Here is a 17,109-nt window from a genome sequence, read left to right on the forward strand (position 1 = left end):
GACCAGGAGCTGACTGTGGCTCAGATCATGAACTCCTTATTGCCAAATTCAGACTTAAATTGAAGAAAGTAGGGAAAACCACTAGACCATTCTGGTGTGACCTAAATCAAATCCCTTACAGTTATACAGTGGAAGTGACAAATAGATTCAGGGGATTAGATCTGATAGACAAAGTGCCTGAAGAACTATGGACGAAGGTCGTGATCGTACAGGAGGTAAGGATCAAGACCATCCCCAAGGAAAAGAAATTAAAAAAGGCAAAATGGTTGTCTGAGGAGGCCTTACAAAGAGCTGTGAATAGAAGAGAAGAAAAAAGCAAAGTAGGAAATGAAAGATATACCTATTTGAATGGAGAGTTCCAAAGAATAGCAAGGAGAGATAAGAAAGCCTTCCTTAGTGATCTATGCAAAGAAATAGAGAAAAACAATACAATAGAAAAGACTAGAGATCTCTTCAAGAAAATTAGAGATACCCATGGAAAATTTCATGCAAAGATGGGCACAATAAAGGACAGAAATGGTATGGACCTAACAGAAGCAGAAAATATTAAGAAGAGGTTGAAAGAATACCCAGAAAACTATACAATAAAGATCTTCACAACCCAGATAATCACAATGATGTGATCACCAGTGTAGAGCCAGACATCCTGGAACGTGAAATCAAGTGTGCCTTAGGAAGCCACACTATGAACAAAGGTATTGGAGGTGATGGGATTCCTGTTGAGCTATTTCAAATCCTAAAAGATGATGCTGTGAAAGTGCTGCATGCAATATGCCAGCAAATTTGGAAAACTCAGCAGTGGCCACAGGACTGGAAAAAGTCAGTTTTCATTCCATTCCCAAAGAAAGGCAATGCCAAAGAAAGGTCAAACTCCCACGTAATTGCCCTCATCTCACATGCTAGCAAAGTAATACTCAAAATTCTCCAAGCCAGGCTTCATCAGTAGGTGAACTATGAACTTCCAGATGTTCAAGTTGGATTTCGAAAAGGCAGAGGAACCAGAGATCAAACTGCCTACATCCTTTGGATCATTGAAAAAGCAAGAGAGTTCTAGAAAAACATCTACTTCTGCTTTATTGACTATGCCAAAGACTTTGACTGTGTGGTTCTGCCCTTAATCAGCCCTAATAGTTGCATTTGATCCAACATCAGTTTAAGATTTCATGTGTTTTGTCTATTTGAAACTGTGAGTGAAATAATGAGACATACTTATGTATTGAAGTTTTGCTATATATCAGGCACAGTTCTGCACCCTCTACATGTGTAAATTTAATCTTTGTAATAGCTCTTTGAGATTTCAAAAGGGATAATTAACTTACCTTGAGACCTTACAGATAGTTAGTGCCAAACCTTGTATTCCAATAGGCCGTCTGGTTTGAGTCCATTTCCTAATTATTACCATATATTCCTTATTCTATTACATTGTACATCTACAAATAAACTGTGCTTCATTTGAGTTTTTCCTAAGGATCATTTTAGAATGAAGACATGCTTAAAGATTTAAATTCAAATATGGACTGGAATACATGACTGAAGAACCCCATCTTCAAAATCCTGTGATTATTTTAATATTTTAAATAATGAGCTGAAAAATAAGGTTAGTAAAGTGCAGTTTTCAGGAATCTTAATGTAACAGTGGTCTTAGAATTAGAGATAGAGATTTCAGAGTACCTAGAATTTAAAGTGAATTACTGAATGAAGCTACCCAAGAAGGATGTGGTTTTGGTAAACAGTCACTTTGGTGACTCAGAAAGTATAGTCAACATGGTAAATAAAAAATTATGTCATAGAAGCCAAAAAATAGAAGGGGATGATCAACTATAGGATGTTCCTGAGTACTCAAGTATGATGAGATGGAAAAGTTGACAAGGGATTTGACAATGACAGGACATTGTGGAGTTAAGAGGAATGTGTGCCTAAGTAGAGTGGCTTTTATGAAAATGAGAAGTGAGCCTGTATGAATTATATGTTTAGAAAACTCTTGACAAATTTTTCAGTAAAGATAACACCAAAGATTCTTGGAGAGTCTGTGGGATCAAAAGGTGTTTTGTTTTGTTTTTTTAAAGTAGTGAAGTATGTTTGCTGATGGGAATGAACCTATAGACGAGGAGATGATTCATAAAAAGCAGGAGAGAACAATCCTCAAAGGAGCACAGTTCTTGAGAAGCATAAGAATGAATGGATATGTTGCCATAATAAGAAAGAGGCATTTCTCTCATTATAAAAGGAGGGAACACAGTGTGTGTGGGTACTGTTGAAAGTAGTTTATAGATTTGGTTTCAGAAACGTGAGGATGTTTCTGTCAGTAGTCTCAATTGAGTTCTCCCAGAAGTGGACTCTGAGCCAAGGATTCAGCACAAACAATTAATGAAGGAATTCCTTTAATAGGAAATCAATAAGAAAGTAAGGGGAAGCAGGATAGATAATAGGAAGAAGCTATGCAAGGTTGTCATTCTGGTGAAGTCTCAGACTGACTCTAATCCCAAAGGGAGCTCTGGAGTGTAAATAACACTTTGGAACTGTCCAGTGTTAAGGCATAGGAACTGGAATTCTATAATTTCAGACCTGTTAGTAATTGACTACAGTCTTGCTGAGGGACAAGGGATGGGTTGTGAGAGTGGAATGTAAACTCCCAGGCACTTCTGGCTGTATGGGCCTAGTAGCTCTGGTACACAAAAACAGTCATCTGCAGGTCATGGCACAAATCTTTATCAGCTAAGCGTGCAGCAGATGAGGGATCAAGTCAGGATCTGTACAAGGGATTGTGAGGTCCAGACAGTGCACCAATGCATTTGCAACTATCAGATTGCTTTAAGTAAATAGGAGGCAATATTCAGTTGAAGGTGTTGGGATAAAAAGGAAGTTTGAGGTACAAGGAAGATGTTCAATATTCCTCATGGGGTAGGGGAAAGCACATTGATAGGGGAGTTTAGTTGACCTTCTGGGTATTGTTAAATGTTATTAGACATTTGTTTTGTTCAATACTCATCTATTCAGGGTTGCATATTTTTTCAAATCATTAAAGATGAGAGGAGATGCAAGAAAAAGGTTATAGAATCTAGGCTGGTCAAGCAGGAAAGGATGAATACAAAACGGGGGATATATAGTGAAAGTGTGGAGGGGTCGAAAAATGAGATGTCTGGAGATGCTAGTATATAACAACAACAACAAAAAATAGGAAATAAATGGTGGTAGTAGATATTTGATGGCAAGACTCTCAGAGGAGCTGGGTTTTTGACAGAGGTAAAAGTCATGGTTTGGCAGTATTACTTCTACTGCCTGAGTTGTAGGAAAACCAATATTTGAGTTTGTGTGGTCTTCAGGGAAAGCACTGTAAGCAGACAACACTTAAAGCATGAAGGTGACAAAAACACACCCAGGATGGAATATTAGAATGGAGGGGAATTTGTTGATATTAGATTCTGAATTTCAAGGGACAGGATGGAATTGGGGGAGAACAAGGGAAATGGTGGACATTTGGATTGAATTAAATTACATTTTAAGTAATTAGATGGAGCAAGCTTGGGACCATTTTTGTGGTCCCCATTCATTATTTACTATCTTTTTGCAGTCACTTATAATCTTAGATAATAGATTTTGTACCCATAGAATGGAAAAATCCCCCTAGAAAGATGAAAACACTACTTACACTCTGCCTTAGATACATACATTTCTCCTCAAATTCTAGAAAATATCAAGGTACTTAATCTTAAAAATCGCATCTCAAGCTATTTAATTATATTCCAATTCATTAAAGGAGACTGAAATGCTCTATGATTAAAGATATTATTATATTATTATTATTACAGATGATCGCTGACAGGCAAACTAATCATCACAAATTATGGTTTACACAATCAGGCTGAAAAACTTACTAGCACACTCTGGGTGCATATCAGTATCCCCTAATTCCAAGGGAATACCTCTCATTTAAATAAGAACAACATTAAAGCAAAAACACTTTTTTAAATTTCAGCTTTTCTCATTCTCCTACTTTCAGGAGTACTTTTTTAATAGGAGGGTTACTTTGTTTTTAATAAGTTTACCTCATATTAAGAAGTAGTGAAACAATGTAAGTCACAGTTATTTTAAATAAAAGACTGTGTAGTAAATCACTGGATTTGTAAATAAAATGTGCAGACAGTATAGTGGAATGTTAGGTGTCTTGAGCTGCTCAGTCCACGCTTGAAAATTTCCTAATCTAATTTTCTCTTGGCTGAGTCCCAATTGTTGCTGGATTTGTTCCACTATATACAATTATGTATTTTAAAAAGATCTGTCATCCAAGTCCCCTGGCTCTTTTATAAATGTATATTTGAGCATGTATTCTAGAATACTCAGAAATGTTGTTTATAGAAGTTCATATTTTCAATCAGACATTTAAACATGCTAACACAAAAATCCTCTCAGTTCCAGTACTGAGATTAACGGTTTTAGCTTTAATTTCAAACTGTTTATGAGATAAAGCAAGCAAGCCATGAGTATAAAAAGTAGTAATATATCAGTGAAAAATATTGACATAATTGAATATTAACATTACATATGCCAAGAAGTAAAAAAAATGGCGAGTTTTCTTTGTGATAGTCATTATCATTGCATTTTTCTCATTTTTCTGCCTTCTTTGAATTTACAACATCTTGTTCAGTTAGCTGTAGAAGGATATCTAAAATTACCAGATCTTCTACTCAGTTACTTTCATTAATGTAATATATAAAAACTTAAAGCAATAAAACAATAAATATTCAACATCTCAGTTCATACTTACAGGAACCCTATTAGTAAAATGATTATGGTCATTTGTTTCTATTTTTAATCTTCCTAAAATCATTTTCATTTCCCCTCCTTTTTTTTTTCAATGAGCCTTTCTGTAAACTTTCTCATTTACTTGCTAATATAAAGTTTGAATACTTCGGTTATTGCATGTAGCTTCTCCATTTGTCATGTCTCTGTTGATTCTTGTTTTACTACAGAGAACAATATTATATATTTAAACCATCAACTTTTCCTCTGTAGTGTGTGATTTTGAGGTCTTTGGAGGACATGTTGTATTCCTAATATGATCAGCCAAATTTCCAACATTGTTCGCAAAATAATCCATCCTTTTCCTCAAGATTTTTGCTGCTACACTGTCCCAAACCAAATCTCTGTGTGCTCTCTTCTATTCCATGGACATAAACTTCATTTCTCTACCATTACTTCATTATTTATTACCAACCTTGCTTAGTACTAACCTTGCATGAGTCCTCCCATTTTGATCATCTTTCAAAATTGCTTTATCTTCTCTTAGACTTTTATTTTTCTTCAATGTAAATTTCAGAATCAGTTTTTAAAGTTCTTCTTCACCATTATGCAATAATTAATCATGATGTTTATGCACCATTAGATTTTGCTATCTAATAGCTTATTTAGGATTTTCAAGTAAGATTTTAAATAAAATATTCTAATTTATTCTTTTATTCTCTTAAATTTTACCTACCTAGTAAGTTATAGTAGTCTCATAAAGCTTTTCTTCTTTTTCACTTAGGCCTGACCTATATGAAAAAAGGATTATTTGTTGTTTTAATATTAAATAGAACTTATTTGTAAAATATTCAGGGTCTTGAGGTTTCTTTGGAGATGTAGCAGCATATGGATAATTGTTCATGTATATCTATGCATATTTTATAAGTTATTTATTTCAAGATTTAATGTCACTGCATCAGAGAATGCAGTTGGTTTGATATTAATTCTTAGTATTTTATTAAGGTTGCCCTTTGGCCTAATGTGTGACTGATTTAAGAACTGTTATTTTGGTATTTGGAGTTTGTATGTCTTTAAAGTTTGATTTATGTGTATATTTGCTTAAATTTTCTATACCATTTCTCAATGTTTTCTTGTTGACATAATTTTAAGATTATATTCAGATTTCTAGTTATAAATATATTTAGGGGCTACAACATCTCACAGAGCTTCTGTGTTAGAAGCAGACTAGAAGTAGAGATTGTGGGTCATTACCTAGGTCTACTCACTATTCAAGAAACTAGTTGAGGCATAGACTATTCTTTCCTTGGTTGCATTCAATTCTAAAAAGATCACAGTAAGACACTCCAGTATTCTTGACTGGAGAATTCCATGGACAGAGGAGCCTGGAGGGCTAAAATCTATGGGGTCACAGAGAGTCTGACACAACTGAAGTGACTGAGCATGCACGCATGCAAGATTATGTCATTCATTGTTAAAGTGAGTAAACTAGGCCTAATGAAAGTTACATCACTTGACCAACATTAAATAAGACTTGTATGTATCCTATTGTGTTTCAAGGTCTGCCTTGGTTCCATTTATTAGAATCTTTAGTAAATACCAACATGTTTAAAATACACAGTTGTACTTTTTTATGTTTTAGTTGTTCATACAAGTGGTTTATAATAAGGTGTTTATTCACAGATAGGATATGATGAATGCTTCTGTTGCAAGTTGTTGAAATGAGAGGTGATGATAACATATGGTATGAGAAAGATATAACAATTCAATGTGTCAAAACACATTTGGCAAGAATATCTAAAAGTTATCAATTTTTCTCTCATTTTACTTAACTTAAAAGTTTTTATATCTTCTAAATTGAAAAAAGAAACCTTGAAAGTATGTTATACCTTTAAAGTACCTTTAAAGTACTTCCTGTCCTTACATTCTAATGATCAAGCTTATCAGCTTGAAAAACATTGGTCCTTAAATAATAAGCCAGGAAACATGATTCTATCTGTAGGTTTTAAAATATAAAAGATGTCAATTTGTTGCCATTATTTTAAGATCTTGAGATATTTCTATCACATACTAGAACCACAGTTTTCATAGATTATAAGACAAAAATCATTAGTAAGAAATGCAAACTTCTTTTTATATAGTTTGTCATTTACTTTATCCTATTCAGAGTTTCAAGTTTTCAAAAAATCACAAGAAACTATGAAATTCAATTTTATAACAGATATCTTAATGAATTTTCATGAACATTTCACATATAATTTTATGTTGTTTATGTCTTACTTGATGATCAAAGGGTTACGTTTAGTGAAATATTGCGGTTATTAGTGTACTTTTTGACACTGAAGATACAATATATTTATCAATTAAATTTGGATTTCTCATGTAATACAAAGAACTATTGGTTTCTATTTTAATGTTCATTAGGAATCTGGATATATACCCCAGTTCAAATGAAAATGTAGAATTTCATAGCATATACTAAGCCTAAAGAAATCCAGAATAAAACATCAAATAGACTGAAGCTTTCTCAATCTAAATATTGATTTCAGAAAAAGGCAGTGATTCTCCCTTGCTCTTTGGATGTCTAGTTAATATATGAATTTCCAAAACACTTAAAAGAAAAACACTTTTTTCCCTGTAGCTCTTTTTTTGAGGTCAGAAGGTCAGTACACAACAGCAAATGTAATAACAAATATGTGTATGGTACTTTTGTATATTAAAGTTATACGTTGTTGAGTAATTTTTTGCATTTTAAGTAAAAGGAGCTTTTTGGAACTTTTATTTAATACACACAACAGCCCTATGAACAAAGATCTATATTTATACACATTTCAAAGATGAAGCTTGTGAGGGTGAGAGTAGATGAATAATGTGCCCAGTGTTGTAAAATGCCCATCTAAGTGCAGGCAGGATGATTCACAAATCAGTGCTTTCAGTTACTAAGATACACTATCTTTCATGATTAATATTGATAATCATACAATGATCTTATTTGCTTCCAATGTGATTCCAAAATTTTATATCTTAATTGCACATGTATATTTGTGCTTAGTTGCTCAGTCATGTCCAACTCTTTACAACCCCATGAACTGTAGCCTGCCAGGCTGCTCTGTCCGTGAGATTGCCCAGACAAGAATACTGGAGTAGGTTGCCATTTCCTTCTCCAGGAAATCTTCCAGACCCAGGGATTGAACCCATGTCTCCTGCATTGCAGGAGGATTCTTTACTGTCTAAGCCACTAGGGGGAAGCATCTTATTTTCATGGAAACTACCAATTCATTTTTATAAATTTTCATAAATTCATTTTTATAAACCTACTAGTTCATTTTATAAATCTGATAGATGGAGATACTAAAGTGTGATAAATTTTTTGCTGTTTGTGTCCAATATACTAATTCATTTTTCATTCTCATAATTGATGCTCCTAATGTCTTTTATATATAAGTTAGCTCTTTGACCATATTGTACTGAGTTATAAGAATTTGTATAGCATTAAGTTGGGGAGATAATATAATTAAAGTTTTATTAGTCATTTATTTAATATTTATTAATCCAGGCAAGAATATTGGAGTGGGTTGCCATGTCCTTATCCAGGGGATCTTCCTGACCCTGGGATTGAACCCATGTGTCTTATGTCTCCTACATTAGCAAGAGCGACTTCCCTGGTGGCTCAGACGGTAAAGAATCTGCCTACAATGCGGGACACCCAGGTTCAGTCCCTGGATTGGTTCAGGTGTTCAGGTGTTCAGGAGAAGGAAATGGCAACCCTCTTCAGTATTGTTGCCTGGAAAATCCTATGGACAGAGGAGCCTGGTAGGCTACAGTCCATGGGGCCGCAAAGAGTCAGACACGACTAAGCGACTTCACTTCTCACTTTTCTTTACCACTAGCACCCCTAAAAATTCTCTACCATAGAGGCCCCTAAAAATTCTGAACTTTATTCTAAGGATCACTCTTAAAGATAATATTATGACCTTAATATTTAAAATTTTGAATTTTAGATGTAAGGATAAAATGATAAATGTCTGATAAAAGGAAAATGTACTTACTAAGAAAAATGTATATTTTTTTCTTATTTGTACCTTGAAAACTATACAATATGTTTTATTTCATTTTCCATGTCACAATTTGTAAATTCTAAGATAACTTGTAAGTTCCTATTAACATCACCAAGAACATCTTAAGCCCTTGTGTCCATATTTTCATAAAACCTTAAAATAATTACAGTAAAATTGTTTCAGTCTTACAACCTGGGATGAATTTTTGAATCAGTGGACTTTCATTGGTGAATCAGAATGAAAATTATTCAACTTTAGAAGCTAGCTGTGTAGATTTTTTTTAATAAAAAGTGAATCAATAGCATATATCTTTGTCACCATAACATGTGGCAATATTATCATCAATTTAATTTAGATTTGATGGAAAGACATTCTGAAACTAGATTCTTTAAGCCAGTAGAATATCTGACAACATGATGGAAAATAACTGACAGATTATAGATAAAGTTTAGTGATATTTAGATTTTAAACTATTGTATATTATTCATGTCATTCTGGAGGTAAAATTAATGAATAGTTCTTTGTCATTAGCATGAATTTCTATATTGCATGTGAATTGCTGCCGCTGCTGGTAAGTCACTTCAGTCGTGTCTGACTCTGTGCGACCCCATGGACTGCAGCCCACCAGGCTTCCCTGTCCCTGGGATTCTCCAGGCAAGAGTACTGGAGTGGGGTGCCATTGCCTTCTCTGATATTGCATGTGAACTAGGGATTCTTATAGCTAAAACCTGCTTTAGTAATTATTGCACAGGCTAAGCCACGATAAAAATTACTCTAAATTACAGTAGCTTAAATTTACATTAGAATATAGAAATAGGTGATCTAAATCTAAAAGGTGGCTCCCCATCAATAAACAGACTTCCTTTTAGATCTGAGGCTGTACTGTCAATGTCTCCTAGGAAAAGAGAAGGATAAAAAGGTCCAGGGAAGCCCAGTTCCAATCTTTTAATTGCCAAGACCCAGAAATGTCACAGTTCACCTATGTTCATATTCCCGTGAATTAAACACATTGCCATCAGTTCAGTTCAGTCACTCAGTCCTGTCCGACTCTGCAAAACCAAGGACTGGATCACTCCAGGCTTACCTGTCCATCACCAGCTCCTGGAGCTTGCTCAAACTCATGTCCATTGAGTCAGTGATGCCATCCAACCATCTCATCCTCTGTCGTCCCCTTCTGCCTTCAATCTTTCCCAGCATCAGGGTCTTTTCCAAGGAGTCAGTTCTTCACATCAGGTGGCCAGAGTATTGGAGTTTCAGCTTTAGCATCAGTCCTTCCAATGAATATTCAGGACCGATTTCCCTTAGAATTCACTGGTTTGATTTCCTTGCTGTCCAAGAGACTCTCAAGCATCTTCTCCAACACCACAGTTCAAAAGCATAAATTATTTGGTGCTCAGCTTTCTTTATAGTCCAACTCTCACATCCATACATGACTTCTGGAAAAACATAGTTTTAAATTGATGGGCCTTTCTTGGCAAAGTAATGTCTCTGCTTTTAATATGCTGTCTACAATTGTCGTAACTTTTCTTCCAAGGAGCAAACATCTTTTAATTTCATGGCTGCAGTCACCATCTGCAGTGACTTTGGAGCCCAAGAAAATAAAGTCTCTCACTGTTTCCCTACTTTCCCCGTCTATTTGCCATTAAGTGATGGGACCAATGCTATGATCCTCATTTTTTTGAATGTTGAATTTTAAGCCAGCTTTTTCACTCTCCTCTTTCACTTTCATCAAGAGGCTCTTAATGAGGTTCATCTTCGGTTTCTGCCATAAGGGTGGTGTTACCGCCATATCTAAGGTTATTGATACTTCTCCCGGCAATCTTGATTCCAGCTTATGCTTCATCCAGCTCAGCATTTCTCATGATGTCCTCTACATATAAGTTAAATAAGCAGAGTGACAATATATAGCCTTGACGTACTCCTTTCCCATTTTGGAACTGTTCTGTTGTTCCACATCTGGGTTCTGTTGCTTCTTGACCTGCATACAAATTTCTCAGAAGGCAGGTAAGGAGGTCTGGTATTCTCATCTCTTTAAGAATTTTCCAGTATTTGTTGCAATCCACACAGTAAAAGACTGGCATAGACAATAAAGCAGAAGTAAATCTTTCTGGAACTCTCTGGCTTTTTCTGTGATACAATGGATGCTGGCATTTTGATCTCTGGTTCTTCTGCCTTTTCTAAATCCAACTTGAACATCTGATAGTTCTCAGTTCATATACTGTTGAAGCCTCACTGAGAATTTTCAGCATTACTTTGCTGTCATGGGAGATGAGAGCAGCTGTGTGGTCATTTGAACATTCTTTTACCTTTGCCTTTCTTTGGTATTGGAATGAAACCTGACCTTTTTCAGTCCTGTGGCCACTGCTGAGTTTTCCAAATTTGCTGACATATTGAGTGCAGCACTTTAACAGCATCATCTTTTAAGACTTGAAATAGCTCAACTGGAATTCCATCACCTCCACTAGCTTTGCTCATAGTGATGCTTCCTAAGGCCCACTTGACTTCGGACTCTAGGGTGTCTGGCTGTAGGTGAGTGATAACACCATCGTGGTTATCTGGGTCAGGAAGATCTTTTTTTGTGCAGTTCTTCTGTGTATTCTTGCCACCGTTTCTTAATATCTTCTGCTTCTGTTAGGTCCATACCATTTTTATCCTTTATTGTGCCCATCTTTGCATGAAATGTTCATTTGGTATCTCTAACTTTCTTGAAGAGTTCTCTGCATTCAAATGGGTATATCTTTCCTTTCCTCCTTTGCTTTGGCTTTTCTTCTTTTCTCAGCTATTTGTTAGGTCTCCTCAGACAACCATTTTACCTTTTTGAATTTCTTTTTCTTGGGAATGGTCTTGATACCACCACCTGTACAGTGTCAGGAACCTCTTTCTGTAGTTCTTCAGGCCCTCTGTCTATCAGATCTAATCCCTTGAATCTATTTGTCACTTCCACTGTATAATCATAAGGGATTTGATTTAGGTCATGCCTAAATGGTCTAGTGGTTTTCTCTACTTTCTTCAATTTAAGTCTGAATTAGGCAATAAGGAGTTCATGATCTGAGCCACAGTCAGCTCCCAGTCTTGTTTTTACTGACTGTATAGAGCCTCTCTATCTTTGGCTGCAAAGGATATAATCAATCTGATTTCAGTATTGACCATCTGGTGATGTCCATGTGTGGAGTCATCTCTTGTGTTGTTGGAAGAGGGTGTTTGCTATGATCAGTGCATTCTCTTAGCAAAACTCTGTTAGCCTTTGCCCTGCTTCATTTTGTACCCCAACTGCAAACTTGCCTGTTACTCCAGGTATCTCTTGTTTTCCTACTTTTGCATTCTAGTCCCGTATGATGAAAAGGACATTTTTTTTTTTTTTTGGTGTTAGTTCTAGAAGTTCTTTAGGAGTTCATAGAACCATTCAACTTCAGCTTATTCTGCATTAGTTGTTGGGGCATCGTGGATTACTGTTACATTGACTGTTTTGCCTTGGAACGAACAGAGATCATTCTGTCATTTTTGAGATTGCACCCAACTGCTGAATTTCAGACTCTTTTGTTGATTATGGGGGCTACTTCATTTCTTCTAAGGGATTCTTGCCCACAGTAGAAGATATAATGATCTGAATTAAATTTGCCCATTCCAGTCCATTTTAGTTCACTGATTCGTAAAATGTCAGTGTTCACTCTTGTCATCTCCTATTTGGCCACTTCCAATTTATCTTGATTCATAGACCTAACAATCTGGGTTCCTATGTAATATTGTTCTTTACTGCATTGGACTTTTACTTCCATCACCAGTTCCATCCACAACTGGGCATTATTTCCACTTTGGCTCTGTTTCTTCCTTCTTTCTGGAGTTATTTCTCTGATCTCCAGTAACGTGTTACTGACATGAAAGAGTTCATCTTTCAGTGCCCTATCTTTTTGCCTTTTGATACTGTTCATGGAGCTCTCAAGGCAAGAATACTGAAGTGGTTTGCCAATTCCCTTCTCCAGTGGACCACGTTTTATCAGAACTCTGCACCATGACCCGTCCATCTTGGGTGGCCCTACAGGGCATGGCTCAAGTTTTATTGAATTAGGCAATGTGGTCCTTGTGATCAGTTTGGTTAGTTTTCTGTGACTGTTTTTCATTTTGTCTGCCCTCTGATGAATTTGCTCAGTAAATCATTAGTCTAGTTTTCTGTTAATGGGTAGGGCTGTGTTCCCTCCCTGTTGTTCGGCTTAATGCCAAACTGTCAACCCATGCCTCCACTGGAGACTCCTGGCACTCACAGGCAAATCTGACTCAGTCTCTTGTGGGGACACTGCTCCTTTCTCCTGGCTCCTGTGTGTACAAGGTTTTGTTTGTGCCCTCCAAGAGTCTGTTTCTCCGATCCTGTGTAAGTTCTACAATCAAATCCCACTGGCCTCCATAGTCAAATTCCCTAGGGCTTCTCCATCCCTTTGCCAGATCCCCAGTTTGGGAAGTCTGTTGTGGGTCCTAGAACTTTCTGAACAGTTCAAGAATTTCTGTGGTATAATTTTTCTGCAGTTTGTGTGTAGATAACTCTAAGTAAAATTGGAATTGGAATTGCAGTCTTTGCTACTGAGTATAGCAAGCAGCTGATCCCCAGAGTTGCCAACAAAAATCACAGAATAGCACGCTGATATCTCTCTCTTTTGGTATTTCTCATTAAGGCAGACATCTCACTCTAGCAATTATAGTCTAAGTTCTATATATATATATATATATATGTGTGTGTGTGTGTGTGTGTGTGTGTGTATGTATAACATTTTTAGTGACCCATAGTTGCTTTACAATGTTGTGTTAGCATCTGCTGTACAGCAAAGAGAATCAACTGTATATTGTTTTTGAAACATTTAGGTAGCTTAATATAATTTTGTATAGCCCTTTGTAGGTATCCCTACATGTTAACCTCTGTAACTTTCTTTACCTAATATTGTACTGTATAAATTAAAATAGAGTCATTCTAATCATAAATTTAGCATCATAGATGGAAAATATTGATACCATGGGGATGCATATAGTAGAATAAATATCATGCTATTATCTTCTGTAAGTTTTCAATATTAATATAAGTACAGGATTTTCTTTTTAGGCACAATTTACAAGTGTTAAATATGATTGATTCTTAGAAATTCTTCTCTTTATCTTTTTACATATCCATGGCATTATTTAAATATTTTAGAATTTCATTTCCTGGCTAAAAACTCTCTTTGACTCTTCTAGTTCAGCACTGTCCAATAGAACTTTCTGTGATGACAGAAATATGTTCTAGAACTGCTGTGTTCAATATGGTAGCTATTGAAGTTTCTAAGTATTTGTAATGTAACTATTGTGACCAAAGGAAATGAATGTTAAACTTAATCTCCTTTTAATTAATTTAAATTTAAATATAAATAAATCCATGTGGCCAGTAACTCCATATTAGACATTATAGTTAGTCACTCCCTGCTCCATCTCCAAACTTATTTTCACCACATCTATTTTACAGCATAATATTTACTCCTGAAGCATCATCAAATGAATTTAACTGTTCAACATGTATTATTTTCTATTATATTCTTTGGGGTGGTAAGAAATTCTGTATTTTCAGAATGAAAATAGTCTAATAGTAACTACGGGGAATTTATCAAACAATGTGTCAGGTACTATTCTGAGCACTTGATACATAATGTATCATTTCATTATCACAGGAAACTTACATTATAATTATCACCATTTTATAGATGTAAAAATTGACACAACCTAAGGTAAATTATTAATAATTTTTGCCTAATATCAAATAGCTAGTAAGTGACTAAATTAGGATGTAAACCTCAGGCAAACTGGCTTCAAATCCCAGGCTGTCACTCTGTTCTTTACTCTTTTATCACCCTGGAGAGTGAGACTTTTTTATCTGTGGTTCGCTTTGTTCAAAATGCATCACAGTTGGAGCCTTTCTAAGAGCTTTACTTTGTATGCATGATATCAGAAACCATTGCCTCTGGCAAGAGGTAAGAGAATAGAGGATCAAGCTTTCTGTTTCTTTTCAGTCCTGTCACAATTCACTCAGAAGCAACTATGTTTAAAAAAAAAAATCCAAAATATCCCCTAACTAATCTCTACTAATTTGGTGCTTGGATCTCATTTTGTGTGGATGATACTAAATAGTACATACAAGTGATAATGGACAGGTGCTGTCTGTTTGCTCCTATTACTACATAAGATTGTTCAAAAATTTTTCTCAGTGCGCCATCAGAAATAATTTTAAAATAGTCTTGTTGATTATTTTCAATGGGCTATAATGTTCTGATTTAACTCAGGTCAATCATCTGCAAGTTAAAATTACTCAGAAGTGTACTGTCCATAATTAAGTAATCTCACCTACTAATATTATAGAATAAGGAGACCTTTAGATGACATGAAATCTATCATTTTAAGTATGCCCCCAAGCCTTTTCCAGGTTGCTCATAAGATTTCTCATTCTCTAGAGAAATGTGGTCTCTTAGAAATAAATGTCTCTGTCAAGTCACAAGTAATATGTGCACATGATGAAAAAAAAAAATGGAATTTTTTAGTCTCCTAAGGGATATTACAGTATTGTAAAATTGATTTTGTTCCTTGTTATTTAGGTTCTCATGGTCATTTTAGGATTTACCTTCTGGATATAAAGGGAAGATTATGATGCCTTCTAGGGAGGTGGGCGACAGAGGCCTTTGGGAACCAGGAGAATATTTTTCATATGAAATTCTTTGTCATAAAATGCTAATGTTGGTGTTCTTGTCTTTATGTCTATGCATTCTTTAGCTATGAGGATAACAGACCCTTCATCAAGTAAGAATGACCTGAATGGCTGATAAATTCCATTTATCAGTGTGGTCCCATGAACCAGCTGTCAGATCAGTACTGGAAAATCATTAGAACTTCTGTCATTCACATTGAGGCAGAAGAGCAAACTGTGCAGGAAAATAATCAGGCATACAACTTCTCTGCAGAATAAATATGCTGCAGGTGTATTGCCAGGAAAATTCTGCTTCACCTCTTTTAATTGGATAGCACCTGAACTTAGTGCCACAGTAATAGCAACTTCATGTGGTACAGACTTGTTTTGCTTTTATTGGCTTTCTCCTTTCATTGTGATGTGCTCCTCTGTGCTGCATATGTCGTCATTTCTGTTGCTTGTTCGGACATCATTCATCTAAAACTATTTCATGATTTAGTGTTATTTCTTCAAATGATTTTCTGGATATGAAACTACCAAGTTACAAATGATACTAATGAAGTTCTTAGGCTAAATATCCAAAAGAAGGGGAAATACCTCCTTCAAAAATTAAATCTTGCATTGCCAAATAATCTCTTTCAAATTTGACACATATCTTGATTATTGATCATATCTTTTAAGCTTCTGAAACAAAGCTACAAGTCTGTACTAATCTAATAAAAATAAACCTAAATATTAAGATTTGGGCTTTTTCTCCTTTGTACATTTTAAAATTCTATGTCCTGCAGCAATAAACAAGATTGGCAACCTTTCGGTGATCTTGCTGTAGACTTTCAGTTTGTTCTTCTGGTGAAGAGTCCTTTGTTTTCATTTTCTCCAGTACCATTTCACTTACTTCTTCATGCTCTTCTTTTTTCTTTAGAATTTGGGCTCATCACTGTTTTATATCATTAACACTTGAGCCCATTATGTGTTTTCTAGTGGATAGCTGACTTGAATATTTTATCCTATCATTTTATTTCTAAAGCTGAATAACAATTTTGTCTTGGTTTAATGGCAACTCTTCCCATTTTTCCTTTTTCCAATATCTGTAAAAAACTGAGAGCTTTATCTTGAAAGTTCTCATACTTCTGAATCTGCTTTTGAAACAAGATATTAACTTCTAAGATGTTTTCTAATTTGTATATACAAACATGTCACATACATGTTTGTGGCATGGCAAACTTCCTTTAGGGATTCTTTATTCAAGATTATTAATTTTTTAATTAAGCACATTAAATTTAGTGGATGTTTCCATATGAAATATAGTGGCTGATGGTTATAGAAGGAAAATGGTAAATATTTGAGACTAACTTTAATAAAACTTTAATAATATTTAACTACTCTGGGACATATCTTTCTTAAAATGTAGTTCTCTCTGAAAATTTATTAAACCCAGCTTCAGATTATAGTAAATATATGCAATTTTCCATCCTTTGTTTTGCAAAGTTTCAATCCCTGTAAATAGTCATTTCTTAGACAATGTAAGTAGAGGATAGTAGTCTGCTGAAAAGAAATATTAGTTTACCATGTTCAGGAAGGTATACTGGGAAAGGAAAGGATGGGCTAAGACTATAGAAA

The 17,109-nt window shown here is 35.2% G+C and overlaps 1 protein-coding gene across 16 annotated transcripts in view; it reads left to right on the forward strand.

Annotated features, from left to right (window-relative positions):
• ADGRL3 (adhesion G protein-coupled receptor L3) overlaps positions 1-17,109 on the forward strand; it is a 959,208-nt gene that overhangs the window by 878,966 nt on the left and 63,133 nt on the right. For 10 of the 16 annotated variants that reach the window (XM_061420294.1, XM_061420290.1, XM_061420278.1 and 7 more), the window contains one exon: positions 15,576-15,602. The exons of the other annotated variants lie outside the window; for them this stretch is intronic. In XM_061420294.1, the coding sequence (XP_061276278.1) occupies positions 15,576-15,602 (27 nt within the window). The remainder of the gene's footprint in view (positions 1-15,575; positions 15,603-17,109) is intronic. 16 annotated transcript variants of the gene reach the window in all.

The sequence above is a fragment of the Bos javanicus genome, chromosome 6 (assembly GCF_032452875.1).
Source record: "Bos javanicus breed banteng chromosome 6, ARS-OSU_banteng_1.0, whole genome shotgun sequence".
NCBI classification, from domain to species: Eukaryota; Metazoa; Chordata; class Mammalia; order Artiodactyla; family Bovidae; genus Bos; species Bos javanicus.